Raw genomic sequence first — 12,701 nt, forward strand, 5'->3', positions numbered from 1 at the left:
TGCAACTAGCAATGGCAACTGGACCTGAAGCTAAGCTGCGCCCTCCACAACTAAGACTGAAAGGACAACTTGACTTGGAAAAAAAAAAAGGTCCTGGAAGTACACACTGTTCCCCAATAAAGGCCTGTTCCCCTTCAAAAAAAGAAAAGTTTACTAATTCCAGGGGAACAATATTTATTGTAAATAAATTTTTTAGTTGCCACAAAACCAACATACTGCTACATTATCAAAAGAGGCAGAAAAACGTTAAATAAAAAAATGGGCTTACACTGAAAACCACCTAAAAACACAACAATAAAGCTAAATGATCTAAAAATACCACTTTACTATAAAACATTCATAGACTAAGGTAAAACTTCACGTTTACATTAAATAAGGCTAAATGCAAAACCTGAACATAAGAACATACACATTTAATATAATTACATAAATACACATATCTGTATTTCCAATCACTAACAAGGAATATTATGTGATGCAAATCCTTTTAACAACCAACAGAGTCATCTTTCCTTTAAAATTGTTCAAATTTATTTAAAAAGTAAAACCAAGGTTGGAAATTGGTTTTTTCCCCCTCTAAATGGGTAAACTTAATTTCACTGTTATTGGAGTGTATTTTTGTTAAAGAGTGTATTTCTTTTCTAATGAGGAAAAAAAATTTTATAGAATAAAAAGTCATTAAAGCAACTGAAATTCATTACAGTAATTGAAATTTTAGGAAAAATGTAAACTGCGTATGGTTTTGCAACACATTTAAATAAATGTCAACAGGCAAGCAAAATAGAAAACACTTTAAATTCTACAATTCTAACATATAGAACCAACCTAGGTGTTTTGCTCTACAGGTTGCTTTGAAAATTCTAAGTATTTCCTTGACAGAAAATGTTGGCAATCTCATCATTATAATGCTAACTCTTTCCAGCATTTATTAAAATAATTAACAATGATCTTTTCTTCCATTACTTCTGTACTTACCTCTTTTTTAGGACGATCAGAAACAAGGCTGTCTTCACCAACTGGGTAGGTATGGATCAAGACCAGCTCACACTTCTGAATCTGCATGAGACTTAAAGAAAAACTTTTTACTTAGAATATAGAACACATACTACATAAAGAATCTAGGCAGATAAACCATTGAAAGTTTTATAAAATGAAAAAGTGTATTTCTAGAATCAGATACTATTGTTAACACAAAAGTTAAATACTTCGAAACACTGTTTAACTGTTGTTCTTATATGAACATTTAATGAATATATTAATTAAATTCATGCAAAAATAATTTTCTGTGTGTTTGAAGGGTAAAATGAAGGGAAAATTCTTATAATCAGATACAATTTTTATAATAGGTAACTGCCACAGAGTAAATGAATATAATGTGTATTAGTTTCCCTTTTACTAATGTTTTTTAAGGACAAAAATCAGACAATACTGTTACCAACAATTGGTTATTTCCAAGAATACTGGATTGTAATGCTAAAAAGTTTCCCCCGACTTTTTATTTTGAAGTTGCCAAACCTATAGAAAATTTGAAAAGAAAAGTACTACTCAATGAATTTCCATATACCGTGTTTCCCCAAAAATAAGACCTCGCCGGACCATCAGCTCTAATGCATCTTTTGGAGCAAAAATTAATAGAAGACCAGGTATTCTATTCTATTCTATTCTATCCAGTCTTATATTAAAATAAAACTCAGTCTTATATTCTGTCATATTATATTATATTATATTATATTATATTATATTACATTACATTATATTATATTATATTATATTACATTACATTACATTACATTATACAAGACCCGGGTCTTATTTTAACATAAGACCGGGTCTTATATTAATTTTTGCTCCAAAAGACACATTAGAACTGATGGTCTGGCTAGGTCTTATTTTCGGGGAAACATGGTATCCTTAACCCAGATTCACTAAGTGTTATCTATACCTGTGTTCTCTCTATTTATCTAAATAGATATATACTCTCTTTTAACTAAGCCACTTGAGAGTAAGTTGTAGAGGAAATGATACTTCATTCATAAATACCTCAGCATGCTTCCCCTAGTGAGAATAATCGTACTCATTTACAATACCAGTAGTCCACTTAAGAAAATTAATATCTCCATCTTAGACTCCACATTGCAACTGTCCCAAACACGTCTAATATTTTTTCTTTTCAAAAAATGCATATAATACAATTAGTTGTTATGTTTTGATTTGGTACATAATGAATAATGCCACCAACAATTTGATCATTTTACAAATTTGAAATAGAGTATGAAAGGAAGCCATCAAGACAAATATGCAGTAGAAATTTACATGTTGTTATTCTTCTGATCACCCTTCCTATGAAGCAAAGTAAAATTTTAAAGTGAAAGGGACAATGGGAAAAAGTTTCTGTTCCAGCATACATTTGTTGATTAACTTGTAGAACCAGTAGAGAATTCTACCAACCACTATTAAAATTATTGGAATAGTTATAATGAAATACATATGACTATAAAATGGAATATTTATTTCATTTATGGGTTATACTCACTGATCTGAATTTGCAGCAAGCTTGTTATGCTCATGAATCGTTTCCTGGACACAGTCCTCAAGCATTCGCACGTGACTATCACTAATGGCATAAAAAAGTTACAACAAACTTAAAGGAGTAACAGTAAGAGAAAAATTAAACACACTATTCAGCTGTTTTATCTTGTTCTAGGCACTTAAAATTACTTCAGTAAGGATTGTCTTTAACGTGCTCATTCACAGTTCCAAACAACCAGCTGAAAAACTAAAGAGAAAAAAGTCAAATTAACCTACATGATGACAATCTAAACAGTTTACAATGAGATGAGTCTTTGTTTTAGAATTGGATAAAAACAGCTTCAATGTTAGCAAGGCCACTCGTGACATGCATAAATGCTAACATGCTGTCCCTGCTACTTTCAATAAAAGCTACAACCGGACATGAAAATGTCCTGTGTGCAAGCATTACTGTGATTAACACCTCACCTTTTTGCGTTAGTAATACAGATTATTCGTCCTCTATTTCCAACACGTTCTGCATTCTCCATTAGTAGAGTACGGGCCTCATGTTGGTATTCTGTAATTTTACAGAGGGTTTCCACTGCTGCAACAAGACCATGTAGAATACTGCAGCATTCGGGATCTGCCCGGGGATTAGGAGGCCCTACAGCAGCTAATGCTGCCATTAGCTAAGTAAAAAGGAAAACAATTCTATTGATAAGAGTATGTATAAGTCAAACAAAGACACCACCATAAAAGAACACTATAAACCAATATAACTTATAAATATGGACACAAATATCCTAAACAAAATACTAGCAAACTGAATCCAGCAACATATAAAAAGAATTATAAACCATGACTAAATCGAATTTATTCTAGGAATACAAAGTTAACGTAAAATTCAATTATCATAAATATCACATCAATAGAAAAATTTTTTGAAAATCACGATCATCTGCAAAAAAAACCCAAGAAAAAGCATTTGACAAAATCCAAGACCTTTTCATGATAAAAACACTCAACAAAATAGAAATAGAAGGAAACTTCCTCAAGCAGATAAAATGCACCTACAAAAAACCTACAGACAACATCATGTTTAATGGTGAAGACTGGATGTGTTCCGTCTCAGATCAGAAACAGAAGAAGGGTGTCCACTCTCATGGCTTCCATTCAACACTGTGTGGGAGGTTCTACAGAGAGCAATTTGGAAAGAAAAATAAAAGGAATCCAGATTGGAAAGGAAAAACTAAAACTATCTTATGTTGTAGGTACATGATCTTGTATACAGAAAATGCTAAGGACTCTACTAAAAACTGTTAGAAATAATAAACAAATTCAGCAAGGTTGCAGGATAGATCAATACACAAAGACCAATTGTACTGTTATATACTTGCAACAAATTCAAAAATGAAATTAAGAAAACAATTCCATTTATAATAGAACCCAAAATAAAATACGTAGCAATAAATTGAACAAAAGAAATGTATTCCTATACTCGGAGAACTATAAAACAATGTTGAAAGAAATTAAAGATCTAAACGAATAAAAAACATCCCACGTTCATGAACAGGAAAACTCAGTATTGTTCAACTGTCAGTATTACCCAAACTGAATTACAGATTAAATAAAACTCCTGTCATAATCCCAGCAGACTTCTTTGTAGAAATTGACCAACCAGCTAATTCTAAAATTCATATGGAATTGCAAGGAACTCAGAATAGCCAAAAAAAAATCTTGGAAAAGAATAAAGTAGGGAGACTGCTTTGTACATGCATAAATATAATCTGGAAAGATCCATAAAAAACTAACAGTGATGGGGATAAACAGTGATGTACTGGTAAATAAGCTCTCCAAAGGAAAAAAAAAAAAGCCCTAACGTGTAGTGTTCGCCAGTATCTATGGTTAAATACCCCACCATAGCTGATTTCAAGCTTCACTGAATATGCTGACAGATGCACACACTCAGCTCTCCCAAGTTGGTATGAGCAGGCTCAAGCACACCACTAACTGGGACAGGGGACGAGTGGGAAACTTGTCAAGGTTTACCTTTTATTTACACACTTACACACACACACACACACACACACGTATATGTGTATATATGCACACATGTATGTATATATGTAAATTTTATTTTAAAATGACATAGGTATTACCTATTCATAAAAAGTAATCAAAAGAGAAAGAAAATACTGTGTATGAATGACTATATAAAGCCCCTGGTATATAGGAGAAGCTTAATTAAAAGTAGCTTTTTAGGGAAGGGGCATTGTAGTTCTGGGGAAAGTAGCAGAAAGAAAGATTAACTTTTAAAGTCAGAGATGAATTAAAATTCTGCCTCTGCCTCTTAATTCTATGTGAACCTGGTCAATCTCTCCTAGCCCTTTTCCTAATCTGGAAGTGAAAACAGTAGTAAAACTTATCCCACATAATGGGATACTTTCAAATGTTATTTAATTTAGCCAATAAAAGCAAAACCAAAACTCCTGAAGTCTGACAATTTTTTTTTAAATAAACTTTAAGATATCTAGGATAGAGTAAGGTGATATAACAGAGAGAGCCCTGGATCCAGTTATGTAAGTCAAACAACCTCTGGTCGGTCAGCCTCAGTTCCTTCACCTGCACAATGAAGGAGCTGAAGCAAATGTCCCACAATCCTTCCAGCCCAAGATGTTTCAATCCATCTACTTCACTTGTTATTCATGATTTTTCACAAAACCTAGGTAAAAGTGTGACACGGATAATCAAATCTAACATTAAATGTGATACCATAGACAAGATTAAGGTCAATTACTTTATAGCATCTGAAACACCAGCGATTCGCTATATGGCTGCCTTCACAACTGGAGTTTCCCCTTCTGTTCCTAATTTAACAGCAATGGGTGTGGTATGTGCACTCACCTTCAGAAAGCAGAGGGAAGTAGTAATTCTCTCATCATCAGTATCTACCAGTATCAAAAGCATACCTTTTACCGCACTACAGAGATAAAGGAAAATCTATACAAATTTGTACTTATTTTTGTTCCTACACAACTAGAGAGGCTTCGAGCTTTTCACAATAACTCTTGAAAGAAAAAAAGCAGAATACATGCCATTTCAAAATGACAATACAGCAGGAATAGATGGAATCCTTAATATTATTTTTTCAAGTAATGAAAGGATAAAGAATATTCTGTAGTGAAATAAATGCAAAGCCAAGCCAATAAAAGTCTACTCCTTGAGTGAGTTTAACTCAAAAGAATGAAAGGTTAGATATATTTACATAGTATAACACTAATCATAACATTTTAAGACCAAACACTGTGACAAACACACTTTCTTTGAAAGTGTTCCATTTAAAATACATTTCAATGGGATTATTTCCATTGAAGTGCATCCATCAATAGAAAAATTTTAACATGAAAAAATTCAAACAATGTATTCAAATACTTCACTACTGCCTGTCTCTCATGTTCATAGTCATCAGTGAAGGACCTAGTAGACTGAAGTCTTCTACCCAACTAAATACTAGCAAAGAACGTAATCTACCACAAACTCAATATCCTTAGATAAATAATGTTTAAAAAGCATAAACTTGATGGGTTGAGCATGGGTTTATTTCTGCTCCCTCCAAAATCTGCACTAAAACTGTACTAAAGGAATTTAATTGTAAAAAGCATAAACCAAAGGGAAAAAACAAGACATACACCCACAGATGAAAAGAATGGAGAAGACAACCGCAAACAAGAAATGTCAACAAGAATATCAGAACGAATAGAGGAATGGTAATGGACTTTATACAACTAAGTGGAAATCTACGTGCTTACAGGGGAAAAAAGGCAAGATGATACGTCCTTCAAATTCCAGAAGTTCAGCAACTGGAGGCATCAAGTACCACACAAAGCAAGGGTAAGGCAAGATATTTAAATCAATGAATGGCTTAAAGTCAGCATAAACAACAAATTGACTCACAGATCTTACTCACAGCCTACCTATGTAAGTGACTACCTTTCCCCGATCCCCCCAGATACAGAATCACATTGCTTTGAAGAACTGAACCAGAAGGTTCCAAGCAGGAATACCACAAGACACAGGAGGGTAGAAAGGTAAGATACTGGACCAGTGCTGCCCAATAGAACTTTCTGTGATGATGGAAATATTCTGTATCTGTGAAGTCCAATACAGTAGTCACCATCTACGGGTAGCCTCAATTGACCAGTTGAAACATGGCTAGAGAAATTGAATTTTTTATTGTATTTAATTGTAATTAATTTGAATAGTAGCTATTTAATAGCTAATAGTAGCTATATATGGCTAGTAGCTCCTATGTTGGACAGCACGGTACTAGACCAAAAACAGAAAGACTGAGTAAAAGTCTGCTACTAAACAGTCGAATCCACCCTGGCTCCCAGAAGGCGGACAACTAAGTTTATAGCACACAGGTAAAACAATTTAATACTTTCAGATTAAAAAATAATACCTTGAACAGTCCCAGAGAGATGATCTGTTGATTCCGATATTTGGAGGTTCCCCCAGTGAAAACAATTAAACCACATTGAAGCCCGGTTAGTAATACCTACAGATCTTCTAATCTGCTGTTTAGTGGCTTGCCTTTAAATAAGATTGCACAGCTGCTTATCAGCAGGCATTTTAACAAATACCTCAACATGAAAAGAACTCTTGAGAACTAGAGAGATCAAAAAGAAAACTTCAAATACATTATTAATACTTTCAGATTAAAAAATAATACCCATGAAACAAGAAAAGGATATGACAAAAATGGAAACAATTAAAGCATAAGTAAAAGTTCTCAGAAATTAAAAACAATATTAAGTAAAAAGTTCCATATAAGGGTTAAAAGGAAACAGGTGAAAGGCTCAGAAAGTAGAACAATAAGAGGCAGACAAAAAAATAAGAAATTTAGACCAAAAAAATAAGAAATTTAATCCAGGAGGTCCAACATCCCACTGATAGGGATTCCCGAAAAACACAGAACACAGAGACAAGAACATTATCAAAGAAACAATACAGAGAAATTTTCCTGAATAATATAAAGCCTAGCACATGAATGACAAAAGAGTAACACCAAAGCACATCTCTGAGAAATTTCAGAACATAAAGGGGAAAGAAAAGATTGTAAAAGGTTTCAGAAAGAAATTATGAATAAAAATGATACTGGACTTCTCAATGATACTGGACTTCTCAATAACACTAGAAGCTTCTCAATAACACTAGAAGCTATAAAACTCAAAATTTTGAGGAAAAAGTCATTTCTAACCTAACATTTCTATACCCCAAGTATCAACAAAGTGTACTTGTTGATATGTAAGTTACAGAAATTCTGGAGGTTGTACTCCACCAAAACAAGAGATTACAGAAAGAAAAAGAGGGGATAAAAATGGGATCTGAAAAATAGGAAGAGAGGAGGACAGCAGTGCACCCAGCCTGGAAAGCAGCCAATTCGAAGCGGAGCAGAAAACTGCTCCAAGAACTTTTCCAAAGAAAAAAAATTTTAAAAATAAAACTGCTAAATTTCTAATACATTTATCATTAAAAAAACTGAAAAGTTTTGTAGAGACGTGAGAAAAAGCACCAACAGATACACAAAAAACTAAGCAAATTAAGAAGAAATGATAAATTCCAGAAGCAAAAAGTTGTATAAGAACATAATACGTAAGTCAAAATCATTATGCTATCCACCTTAAACTGATACAGTGTTATGTATCATTATATATACTGTATGCCAACTACATCTCAATGAAATCTTAAAAAAAGAAAGGAAATAATCACATGTATTATACTTGCCTGAGCAGTCAATAACACTTTACATAGACATTATAAAGCAAAAATGGAATTTTGCATTAACCAAAAATCCTGATATAACAATATTGAGAAAATGAGAGAAGGGAAAGGGGCAGGCATAGTAGCATGGGTGAGAGGGAATATAAAAGGTAAATCCTCATCGACAATGACATTAAATTAAATAAATAAAATTTAAACTCTATAAATGGCAGCAAAAAATGTTATTTAGAAATATGGAAGTAAACACTACATGAGCTAAGACTTGAAAGTTTGCTACTAGGAAGTGGGGAAAGACTAGAATGGATAGCTGTTTCCCTTTTAGTATTAGTGTTTTAAAACTATGTGCAAATACTATATTGATAAAAAGTTTTTAATCATTTTTTAAATACAGTATTCCTGCATTCACATAATTTTCAAAAAGGCCACAGCTCAAAATCTAACCATACCTCCTGCAAATTTTGGTCTTCTTGAGTCCAAGAATTTAAAACATGTGCTCCAGAGTCACTCACAATGAAATTCACCTAATAGATTTCAAAGAAATAATTAGTATTCAAGTCCAATTCTACTCCATCACATCAAATTTAAAATATAAAGTTTGCTGTTAGTTAATAGTAAAAAGAATTACAAACAAAATAAAATAATATAGTCTCTAGCTCTGATTTGTTGATTGAATCATTCATTCATTTTATAGGTATGGAATGCCTAGTGCATGACAGGTGCTATTCTCAGCACTGGTGATATGGGAATATAGTGACGAATAAAACAGTTCTGTCACTCACAATGTGGGGAAAGCCAGGGGTTTGGGGGATTTGGTAAGATAGAAAGCAGTACAGAAAGAATACAAACAAACAAATAAATGAACAAAATCACTTCAGAGAGTGATAAATGCAAAGAAAAAGAAGTTGATTAGCTAGTTTAGGTTGGCTGGACAGAGAAGGGCTCTCTATAGAAATGGCAATTGAAGGGAAATGACCAAAAAGAAACCAGCCAAAGAAAGAGCTGGGGGTAGAGAATTCCAGGTATAGCGAACAGCCAACGCAAAGGCCTCTAAAGGGGTATCCTCAAAAGGGCAAAGATCAGAGCAGGCAGAAGGGCAGGAGATAAGCTCAGAAAAGTAGGCAGTACCCATATCACATATAGCACCGAAAGCTAAAATACTAGATTTGGACTTTCTTCTATATTTTAAAGTAAAATGCAAAAAAAAAAAAAAAATACTATCAAGTAAAATGATAATGACCGTAAGAATATATGTGTACTAGAAAGTATATCAACACTTTATCAACAAGTATATCAACAATTCCCTTTTGGGAAAAGGGTGAGACCATTTCTTTCCCTTTTGGATCATTAGACTACATGATCTAATCCATGATCTTTTTTCCTAATATCCATGAAATACTAGTTTTGCTTCCCTGATAAGTTTGATAAGCAGCCATCTCACTGAAGGCTTAACAGACAGAGACATATTTTACCAGCCACTTTACTTACATTATCTCATTGAAATCCTACAACTGTAGAAAGTAGGTGTTACGCTTACAAGGGAGGAAACTGAGACTTGGACAGATTAAGCAATACGATCAAGGTCACACTGCTAGTAGCTAGTAATGCCAGGATTTGAGCCAAAGCCTGTGCCCTGAATCATGACATTATCCTTTCTCGTTTTTTTTTTTTTTTACCCTACATAATGCACAATTTGCACTTTTTCTTTAATTTGGAATATATCTGAATGTATATTAGACTCTCTACATTCAGCCTTACTGTAATTGCCCTACCTTTGCCAGTCTAAGAATTGGCTAGGTCCCAGCCTAGGCTGCTCCAAAATCAGACAGAAAACAAATCGTCCATTTATGGCTAACCAAATGACTTTGCCAAAATAAAACAGTTGAGATCCTGAAATCTGAATTTTTATACTTGAGAATTCCTATCAATATACAATTTCACTTCTCATTGATAAAAACGATTTCCGCTTAGCATTCTTAAGAGCATTTCTTTCTAACATGGCCAAATTCTGTAGCGGTTTAGCACACATTCACTAAAACTATGTTTAAGCAGCAAGCCTGGTTAGGTTCAAATTCTGGTTCTGCCTCTAACTAGCTATGTAACTTAGCTCAAGTTTCTTCTCTTTACCTCAGTTTCTGCATCTCCAACATGGCAGTAATAAAAAACGCTGATATTCAGATGGTACTTCAAAGCACAGTCTGACAAATTACTTACAGCCAACATTCCCTTCTGCTCAGGCTGGCAAAAATTAATGGTCAGTATCTGTACCATTCCGGTTATTACACACTTTAAATATTATCCCAGTAGCTATAGTAACTACCTCATAGGATTGTTGTGAGAACTGGAGGAGTTTATACACATGAAGCACTCTGGAATATGCCTGGCACACGTTAAGTGCGCCACAATTGTTAGCTGTTATTATTGGTCACAATTAAATACACATGACATTTAATCCCAAAGGGGAGTTCTACGTATCACATTTTTCAAGTAGCAAACAAACAGTTCTAAGTCAAAGCTACAGCAAATTCATATATAAAAAAATGTAGTAAGCAGTTAAGTACATCCCAAAAAATCATGATTTTGCTTCACACTCACCAGCTTTTTGAAAGGAAATATATCATACATTATTCTACAATATTCCATGGAAGATTCTACTGAGCATGTCCACAATGATTTAGATATGGGGGCCAAAGGGATGATTCCTTGGGTCCTATTCTTCACCAGCATATCAAACTCGACATGCTGTCTGCATGATTCTGCCATGTAAGGGCAGTGATCCACAACAAACACTGTTTTATGAGATTCAGAAAAAATCTTCATTTTGTTTTAACCTGTAAGGGATAAGATATATTAGTCAAATGTCTTATACATAACACTTAATAACCTTAAATCATCTCTAATTGTCTTTTCTTCAAGATTTGGTAGGGAACATGAATAATCATTATCCAAAGAAATGTATCCAGTAGAGGGCAAGATTTAATGAGGTCATAACCAGAAAGTAACTACCAATGCAAGGGATGAGCTACACCATATTGAGCTGTCACTCTATCAATCACAGGAAAAATTACAGTCCATACATATTTTTTTGCTTTTTGAATGAACTTGAAATAGTCAGAAGAAAATGTTCACAAATTGTAGCTGATTCCCTTTCTTACATCATAAACGACAAATACTCTTCAAATACACTTTAATGATCCTTGCTAATTGACATCAATCACATATAAACCCCCAAACTAACCCAAGTCAGGAGTTTTGAGCTTCCCCCTCCAAACAGTCTCAAGGCTTCTGAAAAAAAGCAGCGGGTGGAAAAGACAGGAAAGAAGAGTGACAGCAAAAGGCAAGACCAAAACATAATAGATATCTCTGAACACAACCGCATTTCAGGTCTTCGCGTTAGGGCAAGGGCCCCAAATTCACCATCTCCCCCTTAGCTTTCGAAACGCCACAGCAATTTATCACGTAGAAGAGAAACTTAGTTGCTACCATCACACTGGTGGGGAGGAGAAACTTTTAAAACTTTTTCTTACAAAAACTCCCTCGCTTCGCTAATAAAATCTTATACTGAACAAACCACATTCAAAAAGCACATGGTAAGCAGGAAAAAAGGTGTTCATCAAAACGAACTGACTTTTTACAATCCAGCTATTTTCTTCTGCTTCCAAATGCATTTCCCCTTCATGCAAAACTCTTCTTTGAGAAATCTAGACACACTCTGCTGGAGGGTGCGGGGTGGAAAGTATAAGGTGAGTGGATAAGGAAGACCTCAGGATTGAGGTTAGCTTACTTTCGTGCCTGGTCCTGCAGAGAAAACGAACAGAAGCTATAAAGTACAGCCTCTCTGGCAAAGGCTGCTGGCTGGGTGGGGAGGGTCAGCGCACAGTCAGGAGTATCTCGTACCAAAGACAGGGGACTAGGCTTTCCCCGCTCATCTCCTAACACACCGGTTCTTCCCAAGCTTCCTAAATGCAGGAGCGCGCGCGCGCGTGCGCGTGAACACAAACACTCACACACTGGGACTCGCGCGTGCGCAGAGCACTCTTCGACGGCCCCGCCAAGCTGCCCTTCCCCCTCGGTGGGCCAGACGCCCAGGTCGCGGAACAGGAAGAGGGCGGAGCCAAGGGGGGAAAAAATGCTTCCGACCCTCAAGATTTCCTACCGGCTAATTTTCCCAGTCACCCATTGGGAATTTTGTTCCGGGCGACCTGAGAGCCTCCCCAACAGCCAAGTACCAACCATAGAACCGGCTAAACCAGCCACGGCCCCTTAAGCGTAAAGCCCTCCCACCCGGTCTCCCCTTCTCGGTCTCTTCACCCAGGCCGGGTTCCCTGGCAAAACTCGCGAGACTTTGTGAGACGCCCAGCAAAAAAACCTGAGTTGATTAATGAGGCGGGACTTGGAATGGACCCGCC

At 35.2% G+C, this 12,701-nt stretch overlaps 1 protein-coding gene across 13 annotated transcripts in view; it reads right to left on the reverse strand.

Annotated features, from left to right (window-relative positions):
• The window catches only part of INTS13 (integrator complex subunit 13), a gene marked incomplete at its 3' end in the record, with an annotated part of 31,025 nt that extends 18,391 nt beyond the window's left edge, over window positions 1-12,634 (reverse strand). For 3 of the 13 annotated variants that reach the window (XM_081060928.1, XM_081060937.1, XM_081060932.1), the window contains exons 1-7: window positions 12,190-12,629; window positions 11,921-12,090; window positions 10,888-11,123; window positions 8,742-8,816; window positions 2,998-3,200; window positions 2,534-2,614; window positions 976-1,066 (exon numbers count right to left, since the gene is read on the reverse strand). In XM_081060928.1, the coding sequence (XP_080917054.1) occupies window positions 976-1,066; window positions 2,534-2,614; window positions 2,998-3,200; window positions 8,742-8,816; window positions 10,888-11,112 (675 nt within the window). In that variant the 5' untranslated portion in view covers window positions 11,113-11,123; window positions 11,921-12,090; window positions 12,190-12,629. Of the gene's footprint in view, window positions 1-975; window positions 1,067-2,533; window positions 2,615-2,997; window positions 3,201-3,585; window positions 3,705-8,741; window positions 8,817-10,887; window positions 11,124-11,530 lie in introns of those variants that run through there. The other 10 variants (XM_081060938.1, XM_081060926.1, XM_081060933.1 and 7 more) reach the window with 7 other exon arrangements.
• Between the last annotated feature and the right edge of the window lie 67 nt (window positions 12,635-12,701).

Source organism: Rhinolophus hipposideros (genome assembly GCF_964194185.1).
Source record: "Rhinolophus hipposideros genome assembly, chromosome: 9".
In the NCBI taxonomy this organism is placed as follows: domain Eukaryota; kingdom Metazoa; phylum Chordata; class Mammalia; order Chiroptera; family Rhinolophidae; genus Rhinolophus; species Rhinolophus hipposideros.